Source organism: Lepidochelys kempii, chromosome 15 (genome assembly GCF_965140285.1).
Source record: "Lepidochelys kempii isolate rLepKem1 chromosome 15, rLepKem1.hap1, whole genome shotgun sequence".
NCBI classification, from domain to species: domain Eukaryota; kingdom Metazoa; phylum Chordata; order Testudines; family Cheloniidae; genus Lepidochelys; species Lepidochelys kempii.
In genome coordinates this window covers 6,402,893-6,416,673 of record NC_136394.1, presented here as the reverse complement: position 1 = coordinate 6,416,673, position 13,781 = coordinate 6,402,893, and the positions used below count along the sequence as shown (strand labels likewise).

The 13,781-nt window shown below is 41.4% G+C and overlaps 1 protein-coding gene across 6 annotated transcripts in view; it reads right to left on the bottom strand.

The window, feature by feature from the left end:
* TPCN1 (two pore segment channel 1) overlaps positions 1 to 13,781 on the bottom strand; it is a 69,785-nt gene that overhangs the window by 18,823 nt on the left and 37,181 nt on the right. For all 6 annotated transcript variants that reach the window (XR_012155006.2, XM_073312388.2, XM_073312387.2 and 3 more), the window contains 10 exons: positions 12,766 to 12,800; positions 11,810 to 11,868; positions 10,879 to 10,978; positions 9,577 to 9,693; positions 8,755 to 8,879; positions 7,005 to 7,053; positions 6,716 to 6,779; positions 5,035 to 5,079; positions 3,854 to 3,910; positions 3,711 to 3,764 (listed from right to left, as the gene is read on the bottom strand). Coding sequence is in view for 5 of the 6 variants with exons in the window: in XM_073312388.2 (XP_073168489.1) it covers positions 3,711 to 3,764; positions 3,854 to 3,910; positions 5,035 to 5,079; positions 6,716 to 6,779; positions 7,005 to 7,053; positions 8,755 to 8,879; positions 9,577 to 9,693; positions 10,879 to 10,978; positions 11,810 to 11,868; positions 12,766 to 12,800 (705 nt within the window). In the remaining variant the exon portion in view is untranslated. The remainder of the gene's footprint in view (positions 1 to 3,710; positions 3,765 to 3,853; positions 3,911 to 5,034; positions 5,080 to 6,715; positions 6,780 to 7,004; positions 7,054 to 8,754; positions 8,880 to 9,576; positions 9,694 to 10,878; positions 10,979 to 11,809; positions 11,869 to 12,765; positions 12,801 to 13,781) is intronic.

Sequence of the window (13,781 nt, the reverse complement as noted above, 5' to 3'; positions counted from 1 at the left end):
GTAAATAACACTTCCTTATTGACTTTCTCCACACCATTCATGATTTTATAGACTTCTATCATCTCCCCCATAAATCTTTTCTAAACTGAACAGTCCCAGTCTTTTTAATCTCTCCTCATACAGAAAATATTCCATAACCCTGATCATTTTTGTTCCCCTATCCTGTACTTTTTTCATTTCCAATATATCTTTTTTGAGAGGGCGTGACCAGAATTGCATACAATATTCAAGGTGTGGGCATACTATGGATTTATATGGTGGCATTATGGTATTTTCTGTCTCATTACCTAGCTCTTTTCTAATGGCTCCTAACATCTGTTAGCTTTTTGACTGCTACTGCACATTGAGAAGATATTTTCAGAGGACTACCCACAATGACTCCAAGATCTCTTTCTTGAGTGGTAAAAGAAAATTTAGACCCCATCATTTTTCATGTGTAGTTGGGATTATGTTTTCCAGGGTGCATTACTTTGCATTTAATCAACACTGAATTTCATCTGCCATTTTGTGTCTCAATTATCCAGGTTTGTGAGATCCCTTTGTAACTCTTCGCAGTCAGCTTTGGACTTAACTATCTTGAATAATTGTGTGTCATCTGCAAACTTTGCCACCTCACTGTTTACCCCTTTTTTTAGATCATTTATGGATATGTTGAACAGAGCTGGTCCTAGTACAGATCCTTGGGAGAACCTGCTATTTCTATTTCTCCACTATGAAAACTGACCATTTATTCCTACTCTTGTGTCCTGTATTTTAGCTAGTTACTGATCATGAGAGGACCTTACCTCTTACCCCATTACTGCCCATTTTGCTTAAGAGCCTTTGGTGAGGGACCTTGTCAAAGGCTTTCTGAAAGTCCAAGTATACTACATCCACTAGGTCAACCTTGTCCATGTTTGCTAACACCCTCAAAGAATTCTAAGATTGGTAAAGCATGATTTCCCTTTACAAAAGTTGTGTGGACTCTTCCCCAACATATTGTGTTCATTTATGTGTCTGATCATTCTGTTCTTTACTATAGTTTCAGCCAATTTGCCTAGCACTGAAATTAGGCTCATTGGCCTGAAATTGCCTTTGGAGCCTTAAAAATAAATCAAAAATCAATCAATCAGCATTACATTAGCTATCTGCCAGTCACCTGCTACAGAGGCTAATTTAAGTGATAGGATTCACCCAACAGTTCTGAAGGAACTCAAATGTGAAATTGCAGAAATACTAACTGTGGTATGTAACCTATCTGGTCCTGGTGACTTATTACTGTTTAATTTATCAATTTCTTCCAAAATGTCCTCTATAGACACCACAATCTGGGACAGTTCCTCAGATCTGTCACCTAAAAAGAACTGCTCAGGTTTAGGAATCCCCCTTGCATCCTTTGCAGTGAAGACCGATGCAAAAAAAATTTATTTAGCTTCTCTGCAACAGACTTGTCTTCCTTGACTGCGCCTTTAGCACCTAGATTGTCCAGTGGCCCTCAATCATCCAGTGGCCCTTGTTGGCAGGCTTCCTGCTTCTAATGTACTTAAAGAATTTTTTGCTGTTAGCAAAAACCAGCTGCTCTTCAAGTTCTTTCTTGGCCCGCCTAATTATACTTTTACACTTGACTTGCCAGAGTTTATACTCCTTTATTTTTCTCAGTAGGATTTGCCTTCCAACTTTTAAAAGATGTCTTTTTGTCTCTAACCACCTCTTTTAGTATGTTCTTTAGCCACGGTGGCATTTCTTGGTCCTGTAACCTTTTTTTTTGGGGTGGGGGGGAGGAACCGCATTTAGTTTGATCCTCTATTATGGTATTTTAAAAAAGCTTCCATGCAGCTTACAGGCAGCTCACTCTTTTTACTGTTCCTTTTAATTTCCATTTAACTAGCTTCATTTTTGTTTAGTTCTCCTTTTTGAAGTTAAATGCGAGTGTGGTGGGTTTCTCTGGAATTTTCCTCCCAACAAGGATGTTAAATTTAATTACATTATAGTCATTATTACCGAGTGGTTCAGTTATATTCACCTCTTGGACCAGATGCTGTGCTCACTTAGGACTAAACCAAGAATTGCCTCTCCCATTGTGGGTTCCAGAACTAGCTGCTCCAAGAAGCAGTCATTAATAGCGTCTAGAAATTTTATCTCTGCACCCAATCCTGAGGTGACATGAACCCAGTCACTATGGGGATAAATGAAATCCCCCATTATTATTGGGTTTTCTGTTTTTGTAGCCTCTCTAACCTCCCTGAATATTTCACAATCAGAGTCACCATCCTGGTCAGATTGTCAGTAGTATATTCCGACTGCTATACTCTATTATTCAAGCATGGAATTTCTATCCACAAAAATTCTATGGTACTGTCTGACTCATTTAAGATTTTTACTATATTTGACTCCATGCTTTCTTTCACATACAGTGCCACTCACCCCAGCACAACCTACTCTGTCATTGCTATATATTTTGTACCCTAGTATTGTGTCCCCCATTGATTATCATTGTTCCAGCAAATTTCTGTTTGCCTATTCTATTAATATCCGCATTTAATACCAGGCACTCAAGTTCACCCCTGTTAGTATTTAGACTTCTTGCATTAGCATACAAGCCCTATAAAATTTGTCAATATTTAGTTTTCTGACTTTATGTGATGTCACTAATTAGGACAGCCACAGGGAAAACAAAAATAAGTCACCACATCTTAATAAAACAAAGAATGGACATTTTCTCTAACTCCAACTTTTCTGATAACTCCTCTGCTGGCAACTGTAGCCAAAGAGCTCTCCATGCTGTTAAGTGAGAGGTTAGCAAACGTGTATTTGGTTTCTCCCAAAGTCACCTTTATTGCATTTGTCAGCTTTAGCTCTGTTCAGTAGAATTGCTCAGCAGCAGCAGTGAAAAACAACCACGACCTATAGGGGAGGATGAACTAACTTGGAAAAGTAATGAGTTCCATGGCCGAGCAACACACTGGCATGTAGGGATCTATGATCAGGCTCACTCTTGACTTGTTCTTTTCAGGAGTACTAGAAAGACAGCCTCTGTGGGAGGGACAGCAGTATACGGATCTCTCAAGAGCCCCTCTGATTTCTTTGAAGTGGTGCTGATAGGCTCAAAAGAGACACCACCTCCAAAATGGAAGGAGGACAGCTCAGAGTCAAAGTTAGGGAAGGGCAGTACAATGGAGGAGAATGGAAGGAGCTTCCAGGTGAAAATAAAGGAAGGAGGAGGATTCCACAAAATAACAATTAACAGAGCAGGAAATAAATAGGGTCTTGGTTTGAGATACGCTTTCAATATGATAATTCTACCAAGAGGGCTATGCAATGTATCCAGTCTGCACTGACAGTAATGTGAGTTGTGTTTGTGGACGGGTGTCAGTAAATGTCCAACAGTTTACGGTTGGGGTGAAAATGGAAGACCAGATGTGTGTGTGGTTTTGGGGCAATGTTACTAAGGGCTGAGTCAGAACTACATTCCCATTTAGATGCATCTCATTACATAGATAGCAGGGGTGCAAGAAGTTCCCTCTTCAGCACCAAGGTCACCAGACGCATTTCTTACAAGCAAGCAAGGCCAATAAAATCTTTACAGATCCCAAGCACTGAGAAAAATGGCTTCCAAGGAAATGGATCCTTTAATACCTTGAATGACTAAAAATGCGCAACTGAGAAGCCCCAATATACCCTTTCCCAGATGTAATGGAACAAGGCAGTGCTGGTCTGGCACAGCAACTTACTCGTGAGGAAGACAATATAACTCCACGGGACATCTCTGGGGAAGAAGTTCCCACCTGCAAGGCACAGAAACAGCACCTTCTCAGAGGGCTGATCAAACTTATGGAAGACAAGTCAAGAAATGAACCATGAACCATGCACCTACCTTGCAGCATGAAGGTTTGAATTAGAATCCAGATCCCATTCACAGCTACCACAGTATCTGGAAAACAAAATACACTGCTGCAATCAAAAGTTGCTGGATAATCAGATGTTAATCTTCTAAACCTTTAGGCAGGCAGTGTGGGCTAATGGTTAGGGCACAGGACTAGGCATCAGAAGAGCCAAGCTCTGTTTCCAGCTCTCCCAAGGTTACACATCCCATTCACTGGTAAAGCCCTCTACATTCTATGCTTCAGTTTCCCAGTATATAAAATTAGTATAATAATTTATCCACCTATATAAAATGCTTTGAGATCCTCGGAAGAAAAAGTGTATTGTTGAATCTCAGTCTGACATGCAGTTATTTTTCCTGGTACATTATTCCCTACATTGCCCTAGTATTACTTCAATATTCCAGTTTTTTTCCATCTTTGCAGAATTGTTCCAGGACTGTATATAGCTCCTAGGTCAGTTACAATGCAGGAAGGATACAGCACCGTCACAAAGCTCCTACAGGCCTTCTTGTAGCGCCCACCATTAAGGCATTGCGACACAGAGGATCCAAGATGTAGGAAATCTCCCCTTCACTCCTTTTTTCTCCCTTCATTCTACCATCATAATCAGCAAAAAGGGCACTTCCTTACAGAATAAAAATCAATCAAAATTAGAGATTAGCATAACAAATGGGACCAGGAGTCAAACTTGCCCTCCTCTCTAGAGAAACTTGACAGCTCTGTTCAGTACAAATTCCAAGCAATACCCCTTGGAATTAAGCTGTTTGCACTTTCTGAAGTACAGCAAACCATGGGAGCATTGTGTGTCAAGTCAGGTTCTTGCATTAACATCCTCAGCTGCAGTGTCAAAACTGAAACCATGTGAAGTGTAATCACACATCCTGTTGCATTTCAGAGGGTGCAATAGCCAGCTTCTGAAGAAACCAGTCCCATAAAACACACTTCAAAGTAATGTATAAACTAGTCCTTATAAGAATCCTACACGCACAGATACAAGAACTCCTTCCCTGATTGCAGACAAGCACAGGAATTATTATGTGCATTGTGTCTCCAATCAGAGATCTGGTGCCATTGCACTAGGCAGCGTACAAACACAGAGAGAGAATCCCTGCCCTGAAGAACAAAGAAAGCCGAGTACGTAAAATCATGAGATTTTGTTTTTCACACTTACACATGGCATACTGGAATGCTCGGGACTTCACCAGAATGTTAATGCCTGTATGAAGAAGGGAAATATTACGAATAGATGTTCGTTACAAAAAATACTTAAAAATAAACTCAAATACTCCCTCTTCTTCCTCCATATCTATTCAATAACCTCCCTGACATTAACTGGGCTCATTTTTCATATTCATTCTCAGTACGGGGTATAGGTAGCACAGTGGGCAATAGTGCACTTACATGTCTTTCACTTCTTATGCCTTGACTTCAAATCCTGACCCACAACTCAAGTGACAGTGATGTGACAGTTCTCACTCTACTGCAGTTCCAAAATTTGCCCACATCTTGAAACTAGTGCACAGTTCAAATGGAGATGTCAGTCACTGCCCAGTCCTGGAACAGTGGAAGTGTCCTAATGTGGGGCTAAAGTGCATTAGCACAGCTGCATAGGGATCTTGTACCAGTAGCTGCCTGCACTATCCTTGGTTCAGGCTAGTTGTCCCTCACTAACATATACATATATATTAAAAAAAAATTATCCAGGGATACAAACTGGTAAAGAAAAACTGGAACATTTGCAATAATGGCATGTAGAGGGTATATTACATTTAAGGCTGTATCTAGGCCACATTATAACCTCTATTTTCTCCTTTACAGCAGCTGCACATGCTCTGTGCAAATGCTGCATCCACCTGAGATTATGAAGACCAGCAACCCCTGGGAGACTGCAAATCCACTCCACAGCCAGCTACTGTTGGAGGAGAGCTGCAGCCTTGGATACTGACAAACGAATCTCCTAGACCCGGCCAGCCCCAGCAAGCTGGAGCGCTGCATCAGACTCTCCTGCATGCTGTACCAGAAGATGAATCCAGCAATGGGTGGGCTCAAGACTTAGTCTATTACAAGGTATTTGCTAAGAAGCTTTCCTTATTTTATCTAGTTGGTTTCCGGGTCAGTGCACAGAATATATATTTGTGTAACAGATGTCCTCCAACAGGCCAGAACACTGTGCCTTTGAAAAATGAAAAGGAGGACTTGTGGCACCTTAGAGTCTAACAAATTTATTTGAGCATAAGCTTTTGTGAGCTACAACTCACTTCCTCAGATGCATTCAGTGGAAAATACAGTGGGGAGATTTATATACACAGAGAACATGAAACAATGGGTGTTACCATACACACTAACGAGAGTGATCAGGTAAGGTGAGCTATTATTATTAATAATAGCTCACTGAATGCATCCGATGAAGTGAGCTGTAGCTCATAAAAGCTTATGCTCAAATAAATTGGTTAGTCTCTAAGGTGCCACAAGTCCTCCTTTTCATTTTGTGGATACAGACTAACACGGCTGCTGCTCTGTGCCCTTTGAGTGGATCGGCAGTTAGCGACTGTGCCCATCTCAGCAGTTTATCTGGAACATTTAGACTGTTACTGTATTTACGCTTGGGGTACTGTAGAGAGAATGTGTTCTTTCAGAAGGCCTTTTTTTTTTTTTTTTTTGAAAAGAGATGATTTTCCAACAGGTACATGCTTCTGCACATGTAGAATTTAAAACATAAGAACGGCCAAACTGGGTCAGACCAATAGTCCATTTAGTCCAGTATCCCGTCATCAGACAACGGCCAATGCCAGATGCTTCAAAGGGAATGAACAGAACAGGGTAATCGTCAAGTGATCTGTAGAGCAAATTACCTTTAAATATAAGAAACGCTGTCCGTGGAAGGTCATCAAACCAGTGCTCGCGGTTTCGTTTTGCCTGGAAGTGGAACAGACCTGATCAGTGGGAGGTATGAGCAGAGATTTATCTAAGTAGGTCAAAATTACATCCATAAGAGAAAGGAACAAGACCCATCTTCTCCCCGTGTCATTTTGGTCTTGTTCCACATAGTCTTTATTTCTCCTCCACCTTCTCTTTCACCTCCAACTTCCCTCCAGTCCTCATCCCCTTCTCTCCTCACACTCTCTTCCAGTTAACACTTGCCTTCCATTTTAAGCCAACAACTTCATAGAAATTGTAGAAATCCTGTAGGCTGTAAGAGAAAGATAAAAGGGTGAATCAGATCAAAATCTCTGTGGTATTTGGATTTTGCCATCATGGGTACCAAATGTTTCACTATTTAAGTGTATCAAGTGCCTAACTGTGTCCCCTGATTGTGGGATGGGGGAACATTTTCCATGCCAGACCTTCTTTTCAGGAGAAGTCCCCTTAATTTCTCTTGTTAACTCCTTGTTCAAACTATATGAAAAAATCAACGTTCAGCTATTCCATTGTTTGTGTCTCAGGTTTTCTTAAATGCAAGTGAGCCTTAGGAGAGAGTAAAGACTACCACGTTTCTGCAGCAAGGCCTGACAAAGACTGATACAGTCTTAGGGTGAAATCTCGGCTCCACTGAACTCAAGGAGAGTTTTGCTATGGACTTCAATGGAATCAGAATTTCCACTTATATTGTAAGGTCTTAGGGGTACAGTGTTTACTTGCATGTACTACATGCATATAAATAAATACAGTAAGATATCACCGATATTAAGGTTTACATAAGCCTCATGGTTGATAGCTGGGTGATCAGTTGTGCGGTTTGTAAAATGCCATTTACAAATAATTGGACTTGAACCATCCTGGAAGTACATTTTAATTCCTCATTTACTACTAACTATTCCTTTCCTGCTTGGTTTTGGTTGGTTGTTTTAAAAAGGTAGTTTTAAACTTTTGAGCAACAATAAAACTGGTGCAAAGACATGAGATAAGAGAACCCTGTAAGCATATGAAATGAAAACGACTGACAATCAGCTTGGGCCAGATTTTTAAAGGTGTTTAGATGCCTAAAGACGCAGATTTGAAAAAATCTTACTTGGTACCTAGTTGCACCTTTAGGCACCTAAACACTTTGAACAATCTGACTCTTGGTACCTACCCCATCCTCAACAGAGCACACAGATGCTGAACTAGCATCCAGATTCACTCCCTTCCTGGGGGTTTAGCTTTATTGGGAAATGAAAACCATTATCTACCACCAGATTAGCATCATGCAAAGATTTCACCCCAAGCTTAGCTATGCCCGGAGTTTCCCTTCGGGGTTTCCTTGTCCTATCATTCTAGGTCTCTCTCGCCCAAAGACACACTCATCTCTTTATACCCAGGTTGGAGTTAACTGGACTCACCCAACAGCATGATTCAGCAATAATTACTCTGAATTTTAATGCAGGGTTCTGCAGTCTTTTTAGGAACTCCAGGAGAGTGGTGCTTTAGTGAAATGCCAGGGGACATAACCAATTGCTGGTTACCTGGGAAAGCGTTAAGCTAAAGTTGCATTGCATGTGCAGAAGTTCTCCTTTCTTTGGGTGTCTCATGTCCAAATAGGGTCCTCTGTTTCCCCACTCTTTTATTCCAAGGACCTCTGTCATTCACCTATCTCCCTCTGCTTAATGGCTGTCATCGCAGTATTGTCTCTCCAACAGGGCAGAAGAGAAAGCCAGTCATCAAGGAGCAGATCATAAAGCAGCAGGGGATTATCACTTTGACGCCCCTTCCAAGCCCAAGTTCACCTCCAATAGCCTAAGAAGGCAAGAATCCCAGAAGTGTTCCCCGACCCCAGGCTGCATCTAAGCCTGTATTCTGGGATTGATTTTCCTTCATAATCCACACCATTCCCTCTGACATATGGTATGGACCCAGAGTGTCATGAATCCTGTAAAATGCCACCCCTTTTCTCGGTTACAGCACCAGCTCCTACCTGACTAAAGCTGTATTGCTTTGATTCAGTGCTTTGAAAGTGAGATAACGCTCTCTGGCGCACATCCGAGGCGTATAAAACCGCATGAGCCCTTCAAACTGCTTGAAGGAGATACCAGATGGTCTCTAGAAACACAGAAAGGGGTTGCCATAAGTGATGCTGTAGGAGGAAGCATAGGAACATATAGGCCACTGTATTTAACTCTCTCTTAGGACTGCTTCTAAGCAAGATTTAAATGTCAGGATAAGGTGCTGTTACTACCACCTCTAGAAGGCACACACTCACTTATTACTCTAGAACCTAGATATAGGGAAAGTCTCCTGGGATTAGCTCCTCTACTTGATCTCCTGATTAGTGGAAGAACATAGAACAATCTTGCACTGAAGTTCTGTTCAGTTTAAGTGCCAAGTATTAGGTCTTCCACCACTTCCCTTGGAAAACTGTTCCACTGTCTAACAGAGCTCACTGCCAGGATACTTTTACTGATACTTAACCTATGGCTTTCCCTTTTGAATTTCATTCCATTACTCTTCGTTATACCCTCAATTCACTATGCTAAATCATTCCTTTTCTCCCTGGTTCTGTACAATCTGCAAAATATATTTATAGGCTTAACATTCCTGCTAGTTGTCACTTAGCCATCCTCTATCTATTGAATCCTTCAGGTTTCTGATCACACTGAACTTTGTCATCAATTACTGCTGGTGGGACACCACCTCTTTAAACACTCAGTGTCTTCCGATGAGCTACTGGTGGGCGTCAGTAACCGGTTCCAGTGACACAGGCTGGGTATTTCTTGCACATACACAGAATATTCCCTACCTGCTTGCTGACAAGCAGGCGGTAGGCATGTTGTATGGCTGTGCGTTTGTGCAGCAGCAGGGACTTGAACTTCCTCTTTTCAATATCACTGAAAGTGTCAAACACCACAGCAAGAAGCTGAAAAGAAACAGATGAGACAAAGAGGAAGTCAGGCTTTGATTGCTACAGCATATGGCCTCTTATGCTACATTGCATCTGGACACTTATGAATAAGCACCACAGAGAGGCACAATAGATGCCAGCAGTATGGATTTTGCTAGGTGCTGTGCTAATACAGGGTATAGTAGAGTTAATAAGAATCTCTAAGCAACCTGGACACCAAAGGATTAACAAGAGCACACACCCACAGTTACATTTTTAAAATGGTGCATAGGTATTTGGCTACACTGCTCCTATCATCATTAATGAGAGTCACATAAAAAAGTTTGTACAATGCCTGTTCATACCAGGACAGTAAGCTCAGAAGAAGAGGGGAAAGAGGGCTACTTTCTGCCGTTATACCTTCAACTGAAGCTTTGTCAAGTATACCCTCAACTGGCTAGCTTCTATAAGGCCCAGATGTAATGACATCAGTATTCATCAATAGATAGTGTTGCAAGGTAATACAGCATACAGCTTCTGTAGATGGATTTCCCGAGCCTTGTATTGGTTTGGACAAGCCAAAGTGAGCCTGAAAGCTCCAGTTGCGACTGAATTAATAGACTCATGCTATTCTATGGCTACAGCTGTGCTCCCTATTTAAATCTTTCAATACGCAGACACACCTATAAACAAGCACCCACTAAGGAGATCTAACTATGTGTAGGTGACATATGAGGACGTATACATGGATTGCAGAGCTAATGTTAGTGCTGCTACAATTAAAGTCCTGTCAGAGTTACCAGTTTTAACCATTTCAGACTCTGATTGGCAATTTAAAAGGGTTCCAGGTTGGTTAAGATATTAAAATGCTATTACTAGGTGATAATTCCAATAGGGATCCCGATACCCCCGTTATGACAAGAGATTTCAAAAGGGGCCTTATCACAATGAGCAGACCACCGATGTGACATCTTAAATGATCAAAAATCCCTGAAGAGGTCATTGCAGTGTTGTTACGAGAGATTGCAAAGATGGCTGAACATTACCAAAGAGACCTTGTTACAGGTATAATTGTTTTTAATCAGATAGACCCTGTTAAGAAATCATTATAACACAAAAGAGAACAGGCACTCTATTACCAAACCATTGCGACAGGTGAAGAACTCTACTGCAATATCAAAATGAGAGGAAGGGGAGTCCCAGCTGCAGTAAGAAACTTACCAAATTCATAATGAAGTAGAGCTCAATGGAGAGGTATACTATGAAGAAGACACAGGACCAGGGATTCTGGGAGTAAGATGGCATCATCACATCAGGGAAACTGCCCCCCCAAAACATACAAGCCAACTTATTAGCAATCACAATAGTCTCATTCATGCAGCATTTCACACTGACTAGATGATCATACTATGTACAGGAACTGTGTATATGCATACACAAATCACCATCCTCATATAGTTATGCAGACTAAGTAGCTATACACAATATACAGATTATGAACCTATACATTACCTTTCAGAGTAGCAGCCGTGTTAGTCTGTATATTAGACTTAGTCTTTTGCGTATACATTAGCTGCAAGCGTTTGAAATGCAGTGAAGATTATGTATCCCTAAACATCCCAAAAGTTTGATGGGCAACAGGGACTTACAAAGTATCTATGGTTTATTTATGTTTTAATCAACAGTAATATTTTGCAGTTCTACAGAGATCTTATTCCAAGGATTTCAAGTTAATTAATCCTCACAATCATCCTAGAAAATGCACAAGCATCATTATCCCCATTTTACAGATGGGAAAAAGAGGCAGAGAGAGGTGAAGTGACTTTCCCATGCCTGTATAATGTGTTAGTGCCAGACAAAGGAGCATAACTCAGACCTCTGTATTCTTAGACCTGTTCCTTAACAGTGAGACCATCCTTCCCCTTTAGTGGCTTCATAATACTTAATGGTGAACTACAGCAGTTCCTTCGGGGCAGGTCATTGCACATTAGGCTGCAATGAAGTACAGGTTCCCCACCGGGAAACATCGCTCTCATGCTACAAAGAAGAGGTCACATCTGCAGCCCCAGAGGTTTCACAAATAAAAGATTTGCTGTGAGACTTTTTCCCCATAGATGATGGGAAGGGAAAGTATAAGGAAGCATGGACTTACTTTGAAGTGGTCAGAAGAACGAAGAGATTCACAAGGCTGTTCTCTAAGGTACTGAAATACTGAAAGAGAAAACAAATACAAACCAGCCCCACATTGACACTGTCAAGGTTATAATTCCTTAACTAATTAACTAATTTCCTGACCTTTCTTAGTAGTTCTTGACATGTAATTGCATGCCCCTTCTGTAGGCAAACAGAAAGGTGTGGCATGTCAAAAGTTAAAAAATGAAAGCTTGTCTGAACATTCCTGTAGGTTACTCCCAATACTTTTATCACCCTGTGGTCAGACTTGGCAGCTGGAACCTGTGGCTGTTGAGCAGTAAGGCCAGCATAAGTTGGGAGGACGAGAATAGGATTTCTTATACCACTCTTTCACTGCAGACCCAACTGCCTCCCACTTGGGATGGAAAAGTACTATTTTCCTTAGATCTGTGATCAAGTGTATCACAAGAAGTTTTGGTGTATCACAAGAGGTTGCCAGCAGCTGTGCTGGGATCACAACTCTTTATTGGGTATATTCACTTACCTATCCAGGCAGAAGCACTAATAGCAGAGCAGCAAAGTACATCAAGGACATTTATATGCCAGCCCACAGGTGTGGTGCACTGCACTATAGATGCAGTTGTGGGTAGTGGGAGATTTGGATGGCCCTGATTGGACTGAGACATCAAGAAGAGGGGTGACAAATGTAATGTCCCCTTTTGGATCTCCTGACATTGAGGGGGGGACCATTTACTATTTCCCATTGGTTCTGATCCTTGGTTAACTACGTTACAAAAATAAATGGTCAGTCATGGCCCTCTGCCCTTCTTAGTGCTAACTCCAGTTAAAAACCAGAGACAATCCATTCAGGAGAAAAACTATATCTATACCTTATATATACTATTTGAATTTGGTTTTCAAGATGACCAAATGGGTCTTAAAAAGCGAAGTCTGAAGTATTTGTTGTTTACTTACGGGATCTGAGTGGTTAGAGGAAAACAGATAAAAACCTAAAGAAATGGAAGGAGAAAATGGGAAGGGGGAAAAACAAAAAAAAAAAAAGGACATTAATTTCAAGCAACAGAATAACGAAGAGTCCCTGTCCTCAAATCATGGCTATGAAACTTCAGATCATCAGCTAAATACTCTGTTATTATTTAATATCTGTATGCAGCATAATGCATGTGCGCAGTGCTTTAGAGAGGATGAAGATATAGGATCTCATTCTCCATTGCACAGGCACCTTGTATCAGCATTTATACCTATGTTAAATGGGTTCAAGTGAGTGGGGAATCCTAATTTGGTAGCATTGTACACACATTTTTATACAATTGTAAAGGACAAGAAGGTGTGAGAATCAGGCCCACGGTCCCCACCCCAGATTAATCTGGAACACTGTTCTAAACATAAGGAGCAGCATGGAAGATGACGGACAGAGGACATCAGGGAAGAAGGTGGTTGAGGGAGAGAAAAAGGTGTCCCATGCCCTTGTCTCCAGCCTCACTAACATGCTTCTGCAGAAGAGAGCAGGATTTGGGTTTGTGAATCCTTTTTTCCTGATCTGCCATTCCTTTCCTCTTGTCCCCTTTCATTAGTGATTTTATTCCATCTTGATTGGTTTTATTCTCTCTTCCCTTTCTCAAACCTCTGCTTCCTCTCCTTCTCCTTCCTGCTTTTCTTATTCCCTTTTCTCCCCTCCTCTCTCTCCTTCTCCAAAACAGCAAGAGGTTCTTCAGTCCAAAGATTTGGCACCTGCTCCCATAGTTGAAGATCCCCTCTACTTTCATATCCTTTCCCAGCTGGTGCTACAAAGGGTCAAGAGACCCAGAGAGCGTTCTCTCATTTCACAAAGTCCCATGATTTGACTGAAGACCTGGCAAGCCGTAAGCTTGGACACGCTGGCTGGCCCTTAGGCTGGGCAGTGACTGTTTTGCAGAAGAGGCATTGCATGCCAAAAGTTCACCATCCTTGGCATACTTAGTCACGCAACT